This window comes from Danio rerio, chromosome 24 (assembly GCF_052040795.2).
Source record: "Danio rerio strain M-AB ecotype USA chromosome 24, GRCz13ab, whole genome shotgun sequence".
Taxonomy (NCBI): Eukaryota; Metazoa; Chordata; class Actinopteri; order Cypriniformes; family Danionidae; genus Danio; species Danio rerio.
This window is the reverse complement of record NC_141044.1, coordinates 31840982-31856429: the sequence shown is the minus strand read 5'-3', so window position 1 is coordinate 31856429 and position 15448 is coordinate 31840982. Positions and strand designations below refer to the sequence as shown.

General features: G+C 38.0%; 1 protein-coding gene across 4 annotated transcripts in view; it reads right to left on the bottom strand.

Moving 5' to 3' along the window:
* Window positions 1-15448, bottom strand: part of arhgap29a (Rho GTPase activating protein 29a) — a 111736-nt gene that overhangs the window by 30040 nt on the left and 66248 nt on the right. For 2 of the 4 annotated variants that reach the window (XM_087309639.1, XM_087309640.1), the window contains exons 4-5: window positions 3225-3321; window positions 184-256 (exon numbers count right to left, since the gene is read on the bottom strand). In XM_087309639.1, coding sequence (XP_087165765.1) covers window positions 184-256; window positions 3225-3321 — 170 coding nt within the window. Of the gene's footprint in view, window positions 1-183; window positions 257-3224; window positions 3322-5248; window positions 5515-11486; window positions 11636-15448 lie in introns of those variants that run through there. The other 2 variants (XM_087309642.1, XM_087309641.1) reach the window with 2 other exon arrangements.

Below are 15448 nucleotides of genomic sequence, written 5' to 3'. Positions count from 1 at the left end.
ATATCATCTCACACCATCTCAAATGTTACAATAATAATTCTGCAAACATCTGTGCAAAAATCTCTCTAAATGATTTTGTATGGTTACCTCCAAGAACTTTCATGATCATTTTTATTTATTATAAAGAAAAGAAGTGATAAAGTGGTTTCTCATGTTGCAAAAATGCTCATTTTTAAACCTTACCCTGCTCCTGCTGGCCTGAGGAAGCCCCGAGGCTGAGCCGTTCTCTACATCTCCCATAAGGAAGTCCGACACGCTGAGGAAGACAAGACAAGATGCATTAAAATAATTTACTGCAACAACTGAGATTTGTTCCAAAGGAAGCAACTTGACAGTCATGTCGGGGTTGATTTGAAACACTCTACATAGGTAGCTATTCAATACTACTGGCCTTATTATTATAATACTATGTAACCCCCATCTGAGCTTGGATCGAGCCGGCAATACTTTCCATTGGAGTTTGTATGGGAGATGGTTGCTCTAACAAGGAGGCTAAAGACTGTGGCCTCTAGCCTGTCGCTAGAGCACCTTTGAAGGTCAGAGAAGTGAAGTTACCCTGCTAGCACTTCGCTAGCTGGCCTCCATTACAATTAACCCACTAAACCTCACTCCCATCCCGGATGAGCCCCCATGTGTAACCCACTGGGCCTTCTGCACCTAACCCAGTCTGAGCTGGGATCGAATCAGCGATTCCTTGTATGGGAGTCCCTTGCTCTAACAAGGAGGCTAAAGACCATGGCCTATAATGTCTGTCACTAGAGCACATTTTGAGGTCAGAAGAGTGAGGTTTAACTGCATAGCACTTCACTAGCTGGCCTCAATTATATTCACCTCCCTAAACCTCACTCTCAACCCGGACGAGCCCCCACATGTAACCCACCGGTCCTACTGCACCCAACCAGGTCTGAGCTGAGATCGAACTGGCGATTCTCTGTATGGGAGTCAGTTGCTCTAACAAGGAGGCTAAAGAGGTCAGAGGACTGAGGTTTAACTGCATAGCATGGCTAGCTAGCTACTGTTACAGCTATTATTCCATAATAAAAGCATACAGGACAAAGCTTAAACAAAAATAATAGAACTCATCACAGAAATTGTAATCGTTTTTCTGTCTTTAAATACAAATGTATTGACGTTAATGGTTCCTGTAGGTCTTTACTAAAAATCTGACAAGGTAAAACCACTAAGGGGATGTTTACATGACAACATTTCCAGCCAAAAATGGAAATATTTTATGCATTTTGCCAGTTTTTTTTTTACAAAACAATATCCTTTACTTTATCCTAAGTAAAGAGAAAGTAAAGAGGCCGAATGGAGGAGGCTCGTTCTGTAGATGTTCTTTATCCTCGCGCTGCAAATGGTCTGTTTATCTGTTTTCTCATAGTGAAGCGTTCAGTTTTTCCACTTACAAAGTCTGCCATGTAAATAGCAAATGCACGCTTATGCCGAGTTCACACTGCATGATTTTCAAACTAGTCGTGTCATGGATGTTTTTACACTGCATGACTATCTGGGCTAGCGTTCCGTCGGTGCTTTGTTTACACTGCAAGAAGTAGCTACGACAGGGTGGTTCACACTGCATGATTTTAAAATAAAAAGAATTGCCAACAACTTTGTCTCACAACCAAACACACGTGAGAAGACATGGAAACAACGCAAGGTCACGTAATAAATATCTTGTAATTTAAGAACATAATGAGAATGACACCTTTAGTGGGGTAGAAAAATTGCTTATTTTGCTCACCTCGCTTTAAAGGGAGCAATTTCTCTTAAACTTTTTTTTATTTTTCGACCCGGTTGAGCGTATTGCTCAGATGACATGTCAAACAGACACAGCTCCAGATGTTTAGCATGCAAAATATTTTGTGGGCATAAGTGACTCATTGGCGATTCTCAAAGATTGCATCTTGTGATAGTTCATAGTGTGTGATTGTTACTCGCGTGAACAAGAACTGATTTGCCTGTGATTTCAGGCATTTGTCAGCGATTTCTCAAAACCTGTCGCCGAGTAAAAATCAGGGCTAAAATCATGCAGTCTGAACTCGGCATTAAAGAGAATGGTGGATGAGACTCTGATTGGATTAATTCACGTTATGCTCAAAACACCCATAACTCATTAAAAGAATAAGCTCAACCCTGTTAGACCATGCGGTGCGCTGCAAACCGAATTTTTCCGTCCTTAAAACAGCAATAGTGGATTCGGACACGTCCTTAATGCTTTTGCGCTATGCGCTTTAGACTTTGCACCTAGATCATTAAAATAAAGCCCCTAATTTCCAACAACAACATATTTTAGCAAAACTGTATTTTTATATTTGATGTTCATTCAAGAATTCGATATAGATGGGTAACACACTATTTTTGCAACTTGGCTTTATTTTGACAGCAAAATAGAAATGGTTTCATTGTTTTGTACCATTTACAGATCAAGAATATACCTGTGAAACTATACATTAGATTTGTTACTGCTTCAAACTATATGTTAACTATCTCACAAATTATTTTAAAGTTCTTAATACAAAGCATGACCCATCTTTAGGACAAATCGGATTATAAATATCCTGGCGGAGGCTATAAATGTGTCCTCCGCTGTTTAGCAGGCAGAAGATTAATACGATTAGCATGCCTTGTGTAAAGCATACAGGAGTATTTTGCTGTTAGCATGTTGCTAAGCTAATAACATTACAAAACACCCTGTCATGCAAAACACACATCTACACAAGCTTGTTTGGACAAATAATTACTTTGTAAGTGTTAAAAAGGAATGTTCCATACAGTACGAATGCCAAGGTATTTTTACAAGCTTTTTTACTTCAGACATACTGCACATTCCCCTTTTTAACTATGCAGTCTATGCAATGCTTTCTTGGAATTTGTCTAAAACAAGATATATTGAGTTGGTTATGTAATTAAGCTGTCGTTTGAAACAGCTTGATGCCTTAAAATGCTGAACTTGACTATGTTTAGGGACAAAACTAATGGCACACACAGTATCATGCACACTCCTGACGTCAGAGACAACAAGAGACGCCGAAATCACACAGAGTCAGTGTTATCTTATTAAACAGACATGAGCTGAACACACACTCAGCTCGCTGACTCAGGAAGGTCACTTTCCTCTCTGCAGATGTTTCGGAGGGTTTGTGAAATGACTAATCGCACAGTGTTTCATGACAAAGCAATGAGTTTACAGTAAACCACAAATGAAGCAAATGTGCTGTACTTACACATTGCCAAAAGTGAAGGCCAATGTATCTATAGAAGTGTAGATCTCAGAAAAGAGCGTCTGCTTGTTGTCTTCATTCACTTCCTTGTAGTTCACACCTGTTTAACGACAGAAAGAAGAGACTTATTTAACATAATATATGGAAATGCATTGTCTTATATGGGTCAAAGACATGTATTAGATCTGCAGAAGAATTTCGATACATACACTGTAAACCCAACAGTCAACTTTATCAAATGAAATGAGTGTGGTTCACTCAAAATTGACTAATTTAAAAAGAGTTTTGAACTCAGTGTTGAAGGTAATGAGTTATTTAAATACCTCATGACTTCAACTCCCTGCTGAAAAATCCAGCTTAAACCAGCCTAGGCTGGTTGGCTGGTTTTAGTTGGTTGACCAGCCTGGTTTTAGAGGGGTGTTGGCCATTTCCAGGCTGGTTTTCAGCCATTTACAGCCTGGTCTTAGCTGGTCAGGCTGAAAAATGACCAGCTTAATCCAGCTAAAACCAGCTTGACCAGCCTGGTTTAAGCTGGACATAGCTGGTTTTGGCTGGGCTCTCAGCCTGGCTAGGCTGGTCAAGCTGATTTTAGCTGGTCATCTCCCAGCCTGACCAGCTAAGACCAGGCTGGAAATGGCTGGAAACCAGCCTGGAAGTGGCCAAAACCCCTCTAAAACCAGCCTGGTCGACCAGCTAAAACCAGCCAACCAGCCTAGGCTGGTTTAAGCTGTTTTTTTCAGTAGGGCTTAAATGGAGTAAGTTCACAGTACTCATATAGATTAGTTTTTTAACTCAAATAGTTTGAAGCAATCCTCAAATGGTTTAAGTTGCCTTAACTTATTGGGTTTTACAGTACTCGGTTGGTTTGAGTTCTCTTCATTTAGGGTTTTACTGTGCTCAAATTGCTTCGTGGACTCAAATGGAGTAAGTTCACAGTACTCATTAGGATTAGTTTTTGAACTTAAATCTTTTGTTGCAATCGGTTCCCTCAAATGATTTGAGTTACCTTAACTTTTTGGGTTTTACAGTACAGAAAACATTAAACGCAGTTAAAGTGTACTGGAATTTATGTAAGATATGTAAGAACATGTAAGATATATAAGATATATTTTGGTTAAAAAATTATCAAAATATCAGCATTTAAAAGAATAAATGATCATAAGCAATGCAAATCATGATCATATGCAATATAAATCATGGTAAAATGTTTAATAATCATTAACAAAATCTGATTGGACACATTTTAACGTATTGAAAAAATTGTGTTAATTCTTGAACAACTTCTTTGTCTTTGACTCATATATCAATTAATTATATTACTATAAAAAACTATGTCATATATTCATTAACCCTTCTATCCAATTCCTCCATAAAACATGTTATGAGTAAGTTTAAGATGGGCAATAACATTATAGCTCAGTCTGCAATTAAGAGAATACTTGCTTTCCTGGGTCTAAACACTGGACTGGTAAAAACGGGGAGGAACTAAACAGCAGTGTAAATAAGCTACAATCAGCTCCAATAATAAACACTGTGAAAATAAACAACTGGCAGACCTCACCAAAACCATTGACGCCATTCCTATTTCAACACCCTCCCCCTTCCACTCCAAATCCACCGCAACACACCCTCCAAAAAGCAGGAGGGAAAAGATTTGTTAAGATAAATATCTATTTCAGCAGATTTCACCTGTTACATATCTAGTTTCTCCCTTCAATCTGGCCAACACCAGTTTGAATTTGATTAATGGCCAACAAGTAACCCAATTTGGTTTAACTTACTGGTTGAATTCAACTGAAGGAGCTTCAGGAACTCTTAAACCCCATATTCAAAAAATACTGGGACATTTTAAACCAAATTTGACACAATTATTGACAAATCCAATCGTGAGGTCAAAATTGTTCCCAAACAATTGGGTTTGTCCATATTTCAGCTAAATTTAAATTGAAACAACAACAAAATATTGTGGAACAACTTAAAAAGCTACCTTCAAGACCTTCAAGCAATTCCTCAAAGTGAATACTTACCAACCGCCACACTTCCCATCCAGTTAGCAATCGCAAAGCCCCCCAAAAAGACAGATGAAAAGTCAATGTAGAAAAGTTTCCTGGAAAAATGTTAGGATTTTTCCTCGAAATTCTCCAACAAACTTGATTTGAAGGCAATCCTGACCCAAATATGAAAACTAAATCAGTCAGGCTGATCTTCTGGAGCTTTTGAGATCTTCCCAGTAATATTTTAGATTCTGATGCAGACCAGAAGCTCCTTCTACCTCGGTTACGAACTTCTGTCTGGTCCTCACGTCCCTCCACATACCCCTCCCCAACAGGACATCCTGAAGCTCGCAAGAACACAATGGCAGCCCTCACCGTCCACACACAATCCAAACGTGGAAGTTACATCATTAAGCAAAAATGGCATTGTTTTTTTGCGTTTTTCCCCCTTCTCTCTGGGAAATCAGGCACCAGTCAGGCTTGCTAATCAATTTCACCTCTAAATCTAGAGGGAGGAACTGATAAAACATGGAGGAGACCAAACATCGAGCCCCCCGGAGACCCAGTTTTAGATGTTTCCCACAGAAGATACCAGACTTATCTTTTCAGATAAGGATGACACTGACACGTCCTCACATTAGAGGTGGTTAAAATGCAGTACTATTAGGGTGTGAAGAAGAATTCAATGAATTTGTCTCCATAAGCCCTGTGTACATCTTGTATTAAGACGTGTTTTTGCTCATCCCTTTACAAGAGGACAAGGCTAAATACAAGTGATAATGCGTTTTCAAACATTTTGAGCTTATTGCAAGTACTATTGAACTATTATAACTACTAGTATATAACTACTATAAGAAGTACAATTCTAGTCTTGTGAGAGATCAAATGTGTTATATAAACTCTCATTCTGAAAACGTACCTCTATATACATTTCTGGAGACTGCCAGATATGTCCCAAGAGCTACTTTTTTGTAGTTTTTGTTTTCGGTGTATGTTTGTATGTATGGTCTGTGTATGCTTTTTGAGATCTCAAATTTCTCTCGCTAGTGTCATTCGCGCCTGCTGTTCTCACGTAAATCCACCAGAGGCCACTGTCGACTGAGTGACAGATCAACTGACCCACCCTACATCCTCCTTCCCTAAACCCAATCATCAATTTTAAAAAGCAATCCAGAAAAAGATAAGCGCTCGCCTGATTTTTACCACGTCTTAAGATTTTACCACATTCTCACCCTGTTATTTAATTGTTTATTTTATTTTTTGGCTTCTGTTTTTGTCTTTTCCCGCTTTCCAGAACCGTTCTTCACTGGACTCGAACGTTATGGTCATGGTCAACTCCTCTCTACGTCTCAAGTCAACTGACGTACATGGTGAGCTAACTGGACAAACTGGTAACAGCGGGAAAGCCGTCCATATGGAGGTAAGCGGTGAACTGGTAAGCGCGAAAAGGAATGGCATCATACCGCCCGGTAGCATTCGCTTTAAAGATGAAATGCAGCCATACGTACTTCTGACTACATAATTTGCAATCTCCAGAAACGTATATAGAGCTAAGTTTTCAGAATGAGCCTGTGTTGGTCAAAACTGACAAAAAAAACAAGAGCCTTATTTGTTTTAACTTGCCTAAACATTGCAAATGATCAGGGAAAAAGTGGGATAATTAACAGCTTGCCGTGTGTTAAAGAATTTTAAATCTGAGTTGTTCTTTGCCTCTGCATCGTGCATTTAAATCCTTTAATGCAAGACAAACTGTGGATTACATTCTTGTCCACTTCCAGAGGTAGTCAAAAATTAAAGGCATTTGTTAAAAATGCATGAAGACTGAGTAAATATCAAATAATTTCTAATAGAAGTCAAAGCATTGGTGACCACATATTAAAAATGGTTACTAATATTAGTAAAGTGATCATTAGCATAGTGTTGTCTTATTGTATTATAAAATTAAACACAGCATAACATTGTACCTTGGTTGCAAACGAATCCTTTGTAAAATGAAGTGAACAAAGGGCCAAGTTCCAACTGATGGGAGCTGAAGCTTGATTAAAAACAGCGTTCATCCTAATGTTGGGATCCCAAGGAAGACATTTCAAAGACTGTGTTTGTCCACAAAGCGGCATCGAACGGCATCTTGTTGTCTTCAAAATCATCTTTTTCATTCTGACAAGACCCTGTGTCTGTCTCATTATTTACTTTTTTTTCAATTCATCTTTATTCCTATAGCAATTTTACAATGTAGATTGTGTAAAAGCAGCTCAACATCAAAGTTTTAGAGAATTGAAATTGTGTCAGTCCTGTTTTCAGAGTTGAAGTTCAGTTAGTTTAGTTCAGTGTGGTTTAATTTTCACTGTTGAAAGTCTAAACACTGAAGAGCAAATCTATCGATGCGCAGCTCCAAGTCCCGAACCAAGCAAGCCAGCGGCGTTAGTGGCCAGAAACAAAACTTCACCAATTGACGAAAGTGAAGGAAAAAACCTTGAGAGAGACCAGGCTCAGTTGGGCATGACCATTTCTCCTCAGGCCAAACTTCTTGTGCCACGATTTTTTTTGCAGATTTACGTACAGTTTTAGGGTAGGATAGGATCAACTTTATTTGTCCCCGAGAGGAAATTTGTCTTGGGCAAAAAAGGTGCTACAACATTGCTCTAAACAGACATTAAAAATAAATAAAACAAAACAATTAAGAACAAACAGTTAAGAACATACATTGTTTACAGAATAAGACCGTATTTAAGTATAATTATATAAAACACAGAACCCAGTCAAGTGCTAACGTATTACAGGAACAGCGTTATTGAGTTCAACATTTTTATCGAGGTAGGAACAAACTGGAACAAATTTGCAAAACTTTTGCAAATCAATGTTGTTGGACACATGGGTACATTTTGGAACTTACATAACCTCCAGTATGTCAAAAGATGAAGGCGAATTTGATTTCTCAATTCCCTACTTGCTTAAAACATGGGAATGTGTCCACTTCATTAACTTGTGATCAGACCAACTAAAAAAGCATCTTAATAGCAGGGTCTTAGTAAGAGTCGAAAGCACTTAGCTGAAAGGTCCCGACTCCATCAGATGATAGGGGGTTTGAAGCGTCCCCGAGGGATACAGGTGATGAGAGGTAAAGAGGCACAGGGCTGATGGGAACAAACACACCCGCTTTTTGTTGGCAGCCCATGAGAGACGCCGTACCACAGGGAAACTTCAATTACTTTTGAAACCCAATCTGTGCAAGAACAGTGCATGAGAGAGCCTCAAAGTTGCATAAAAAAAAAAAAATCCTGGTGGCTCATGTTCAAGAAAGCAAGCCTTTTATTTTTATTTTTACAGAACATTGAGCGCTAAAATCATCAAGGACACGTTCGTCAACATCAGCACATATCTTCCCATCAGGACATTCGGCTTTCGGGGAGTTTGCGTTGCGATGTTCACATAACATTCTGGACCGCAGTCCTCCCTAGAGTCTCGGCGAAGGTTTGCCTAAACTCATGCTGGTCCCTATCTCATCCTGAGGCCCTGCCAGGAGGGTCAGTGTCACATTTCTGCAGCGGACGCACATGCCGGACTGAACATGAGAGATTTGGGCCTGTTCAAACTCCACAGTGGAGTTCTTATCATGCTTGAAGCTCCCCAATCCGGATATTCAACTTTCTCTTATTCTAATCTCCGAGCCACAGAGCTAGAACACTGATTATTCAAGTGTCACATTACAAAGGTTTCAATGTGTGTGTGTGTGTGTGTGTGTGTGTGTGTGTGTGTGTGTGTGTGTGTGTGTGTGTGTGTGTGTGTGTGAGTGTGAGTGTGTGTGTGTGTGTGTGTGTGTGCTTTCTGAGAGTTAGAGAGACTGGAAATATTAGAATTATTTGTCCCTCTAGTGGTGATACATGAAATTGCAGATATTTAATAGTAAAATCAGTAGGTTTTCACACAGAATGTTTAAACATAGTTCACACAAACATATATAATATGAATGTATAATTTTAATAACATTAAAAAAGCAAATGTTTTCAAATGTATGAAACAAAGGCACACATTTTTTTAACTCTTTAAGATGTTCAATAAGAGAAGTATGCACATTTATTTTCACACATTTATCAGAGAAATACTGCGATTTATCAATACTTTTATAAATACAGATAGTTTTACAAATTAAACCCACATTTACAGATTTACAAAATCATTTTTAAATGTCCAGGTCATTTGTTTTTACAAGTTTATCAATTATTATTATTGAGAAATTCTTAAGAAGCTTACATTTTTTAAAAGACTAAGAAAAAAGACTTTAAGGTAGGGCTGCACGATGTTTGAAAAATCTGACATTGCAATATTTTGTGTTTCTGCAATATATATTGCAATATTATATACAATTTTACCAGATGAATTAATCAGCCCTATTTGCAAATTGTATTAATTTTCAATTGACATATTTTTTTAGGTAAATAAATCACGCATGTTCATGCAAATTAAAGAGTGAAATAAAAACAGTGGTCAATGGTTTTCAGAGTATAGTCAAATCATATTCTCACTGTAAAACCCAAAGAGTTAAGATAACTCAAACCATTTGAGGAAACCGATTCCAATAAACCATTTAAGTTCAAACAACTAATCCTAATGAGTACTGTGAACTTAATCCATTTGACTAAACGAACCAATTTGAGCATAGTAAAACCCAATAAATGAAGAGAACCCAAACCAACCAAGTACTTTAAAACCCATTAAGTTAGGGCAAAAATAATCTTTATGAGTACTGTGAACTTACTCCCTTTAAGTTGACATAATTATGTATTTAATTAACTCATTACGTTCAACACTGAGTTAATATTAAATAGTTTCTGAATGCTCTTAGTACTTAAAAACATGTGCAAACGATAAACTTTTACTCCATTAGGATTAAACTCTGCAGTAACTCCACAAATGTCATGTTACATAATATGAATATATATAATTATAATCATATACTGTAAATATAATCCCAATATAATAATAAGTATAATCCTAAACAATACAATCCCCAACCCAGATTGCGATATCATTGCTTAAACAAAATATTGTGCAGCCCTTCAAAGCACAGAAAATATTCAGTCATTTTCTTTTGGCTTAGTCCCTTTATTCATCAGGGGTCACAACAGCGGAATGAACAGCATATGTTTTACGCAGCGGATGGCCTTCCAGCTGCAACCCAGTACTGGAAAACATCTATACACACTCATTTTCACACACAATACGGCCAATTTAGTTTATTTAATTCACTCGTTCACTTTAGTTTATTTAAATGTCTTTGGACTGTCTGGGAAACCGGAGCACCCGGAGGAAACCCACGCGAACATGGGGAAAATATGCAAACTACACACAGAAAAGCTAACTGACCCTGCCGGGACTCGAACCAGCAACTTTTTTGCTGTGAGGTGACAGCGCTACCCACTGCACCACTGTGTCGCCCCACAGAAAATATGTAAGAATTAAATAAAATCATAAAAAATTCATTTCATTTACAATATAACAATTATTTGAACTATGTTTTTACTTTTAATAAAGGAAACTAATTTGGTGAGGAAATCAATGAATTAAATGTTTTGATATTTATATTACCTCAATAGATCCTCATTTGCATATATTTAAATGTTTTAAAAGCTATCAATACTTTTCAATAGTATGCACATGCAGGAAAAGGCTTTACACACATTAAACCTTACTGGGTTCCAGCTGGAAGGACATTAGCTTTGTAAAACAAATGCTGGATAAGTTGGTGGTTCATTCCGCTGCGGCGACTCCTGATGAAAAAAGGGACTAAGCCAAAGGAAAATGAATGAGTGAATGATTTAAAACCTCAATAAAAACCAAATTCTAGAAAACAGCACTGAATTACACCAAGAAAACTGCCAAACCACACAGCTACATAACTATTTAGAAAGAGGAAACCAAAAGGTTTGGCCTTGTGTTTATACAGAAACATCACATGACCCGCTATGAGCCCAATTGTCAAAACAAAGCTAAGCATTTAGCTTCAGTTCCCAATAACAGTGCAGAGTGCAAGTGAACACACAAAAAAAGCCAAGACTCAACATTTACCAAGTTCTCCTCCTGTTTCTTAACACGTAAGAACCCAGTCATTATTGAAAATATGGAAACTCAGAGGCTAAAAATGACAAAATGCAGTCCTGTCTGTAGAATGAAAACTGACAAACATGACAATAGTCTTAAAAAGTATGTGCACACTCAAGCGACACCTAAACAATGTCAGTGATTTCGATGTTAAACTAAGCAAAACACTTACAGATGGACGTTTATTAGATGCAATGCAGATACTTCTGAGATTCTTGTCCACAAGCCAAGTGAAGCATTGCCATGCATGGAGATGCTAATCTCTCACGGTGGACCCGAGTGAAACGGGATTCCTCTACTCTAACAAGGACATTGTATTCTGAGCAAGCGTTTGCCCCCACACATACATGCACACACACAAACACACTTGCAGGCGTGCTTTGTTCTGCTTTTCTAATGTCAGCCCTGTGAGAAGCTTGAGGAACAAAGATGTCTCTTTTCGCGGGATCTGATTCTGATCTGAGTCCTCCTGGAAAAATTATGTTTTGGGAACAGTTGGTCGATCATACCATGTAGTTGATGGTACACATTTGATAATAAAATATTAAATATGACTTCAATAAAGACCTCATTTACAATTTAGTTTTGATATTATAGTAATTCATGTTTAATGTACTTAAGAATTAAAGGAAAATCTGAATCTACAAAGGCACAGATGAATCATAATATTTCAGTATATGAAAATGATATACAGTGAGCCTCAAACACTCAAAACACGCTACTTGTTCAAACTGCTTATTTAAAATGAGCTCAGTCAACACAATTCTTGTTTTATGGGGAACAATTGTTTTATGCTTAATCCACTTAAATTTGTAAAAACAATTAAGTTAACTTTACCAATTTGTTTTGGGACAACATAAAGGAATTGTGTGGGACCCTGCATTTTTTACAGTGCACCATTAGCCGTATTTCCACTGTCAGGCCAGTGCAAGCCAGGGCTTTTATTGGGCACGGGCCGGGCTAATCGCCCGGAAGGTTGAGCAGTAAGGTCGAAATCATGTTGCGTTTCCACTGTCGAGCTAGTAGCTCGCAGTGATCCACCCAAACCCCGCCCCCAGATTGTCCCCCGAATCAAACTTTACACAACCCGCCCACTTCAGCGGGAATCAGGCAGATAAAGCACACCATCACGAAACCATTAAAATGAAGACAACCGAAACAAACAAATGACGCGTTACTGTACAGCATTACATATGTCTAGATGCACAGCCCTGTGTGTTCTCATTCATCATATTCATTTACTCACCGAACGACTGTTGGCATCATACATCGAGTGGTCTCGCCAGGGCAGGGAGCGCACCATCAGGCACGAGCACACATTGGTCTCAACCTGTGCAATGCACATGCCCTTTTTAATCTTGGATAGAAAGTGCCCTTCCAAAATGATCTGAAATGTCCCCGCGAATTTGTTAAGTTTTATGTCTTTCTTTTGTATTTATATTGTTTATTATCTCCAAAATAAATAAATTAAAAAAAAAGAGAAAGCCGCTCGCGGCATCAACAGAGCTGTAAAGTGAATGCTCTTTTGCTCGATCTCACATTCACATACAGGCATCTAAACGCGCAAAAACACACCTTTTAAACTTGACAAAAACTCTCGAAAACCTTTACTGCCTGCTGTGTCTTAAATATGGTGTAAAGATTATTACACGCTATTAAAACATCAAGGAGGACGCAGCAAAGAAAAGTCACCTATAAATTAAAACTTTATTATTTTATGCAAAAGCCTTACATTTAAAAGGGAAACATAAGGACGATCATACGCAAAAAGACCCCAGCCTAAGGCTAGATGTTTTCTTTTCCTTATTTATTATTTGTTTATTTGTTTGGTGCATGTACTCGTCTGCGATCAGAAAACTAATGTCCGCCTCTTCTTTCACTCCACCCTGAAGCCCCAGCTGGCCCTCTTTGGCCCAAGGCTATTGATTCCTTGTGCTTGAAAAATCCTGATGAAAAACAGCCCAATCGGATTGCAACCTGCTTCATTAATATGCACACCCTAGGCTGCGTTTAATTGGCCACAATGTTTCCTAGTGACATTACAACAATGATGATTTATTCTTAGCATGCATTAAACTTACTATGTATGTGGGACATGTATTTTCCCATAGATTTTCTCTATATCTTGGGAAGTTGCGCTAATAGATGCAGAATTACGGTGCTGGTGTGCGTCAATTCATGATTTTTTAATTTCCAAATTTTAAAAGACATTGCAAGTATAGTGAGATTAGATCCAGCGGGAGATGCGTGATGAAGTCCGACAAGCTCTCCGTTTTCAGATGTCTCCGTCTTTCCCCATCCACATTGAGACGGAGCAGCAGCGTTTTAGAATGAAAACGGCCTCTCCAGCGTTTTCAAAAAGCTCCGTTTTCGGCGCTCGAGAACTCCGGCGTAGTGTGGACGGATGGCGTAACCGTAGCAAAACTTATGCGTTTTCAAACTAAAACGCACTAGTGTAAACGGGGCCTCAGGTCGCCGTGAGCACCAGAGTGCATATATCGACACCCTAAGTGCTACACCACTGGCACAGACAGCACATAGTGTATGTTTTGAAATTTTCCTCTTTCATTAATTTAAATTTTTTTTACATACCTAAGCCACATACTGCACCTACTATGTAGTTACCAGAGAACAATTACATTTTTTAATCAGTTCACTCTATTGCACCTATAAAAGTAAAAATACTAATTGATGAATTACGCAACTGAAAAAACTGAAAGGATCTCTCATTTCTGTCATTTTGAGTTTTTCTTTTTTTGACTAAGTTTGTAAATTTAGTCTCACTGCACACTCCTCGCTACGACCAGAACATTTGTGAGTCATCAACTAAAGACTCATTCTAAATGAATCATTTGAATCAGTGAGTTGTTGGCTTATAAACAGATGTGATCAGATCTGACTACCTGACAAATTAGGAGGCTGATCACACCGAACGCGCTTTTATTTTCCAAAAATGCAAGTTGTTGACAAAAAGAAGAAGGGTTTGAGTAGGAGTAGGCTTAAAAAATAATTTAAAATAAACAATTTATTAGGTAATTTAATAGATAGCATAAATAATAGTCGGTACAACTACTGTTTTTTGTTAATGTGATGGTTGGGTTTCAGTTGGGGTGTGGATAGACATTAAAAAATACAATTTATTAGGTAATTTAATAGATAGCGAAAGTAATAATTGTTACAACTGCTGTTTTTATGTTACTGTGATGGTTGGGTTTAGGGTTGGGGTGGGGGTAGGCATTCAAAATTACAATTTATAGGGTATTTTAATAGATATCATAAGTAATACTCGGCACAACTACTGTTTTAACGTTGCTGTGATGGTTGGGTTTAGGGTTGGGGTGGGGGTAGGCATTCAAAACTACAATTTATTTGGTAATTTAATACATAGCATAAATAATACTGGGTACAACTACTGTTTTAACGTTGCTGTGGTGGTTGGGTTTCAGTTGGGGTGGGGGTAGACATAAAAAAATACTATTTATTTGGTAATTTAATAGACAGCATAAGTAATACTCGGTACAACTACTGTTTTAATGGTATTGTGACGGTTGGGTTTAGGCTTGGGGAAGGGGTAGACGTTAATAAAATACACTAAATGGTAAATTTAATAAATATATTAAATAATTCTCCTTAACTTCCGGCTACAACCGCAACCGATCTAGCAACAATCCTTCCCTGTCTTCAGAAGTCTCTAGTCGTCTTGACAACACAAACACTTCTGTCACCTCAACAAAAAATCTGCCTCTGCTTTTATTTGATGGGAGAATTAAACAGATGAAACACACTTTTTCTGCTCAGAGTTGACTTTTTTCAACTGCAAGCACAGCAGGCGCTTAAAATGTGAGGCTTGCAGGGCGCATAAGCAGCACGCAAAATGCTTATGGCTGTCAGTAAATCATTCAAAATAGGCGTCTCTCAATGCAAAAAGCGCATTCAGTGTGATCAGCCCTTAAGTGTATTATTTGTGAATCATTTCAATCAGTGAGGTGATCACTGGTGAACAGATGCACAATTGGATCTGTCCAATTCACACCAATTTAACAGGTTAACTAACAAGATTAATCTCATTCATGAAAAGGACACCACATATAACACATTTATCAAGTGTAGTGCAGTAAAAAGTACACTGTAAAA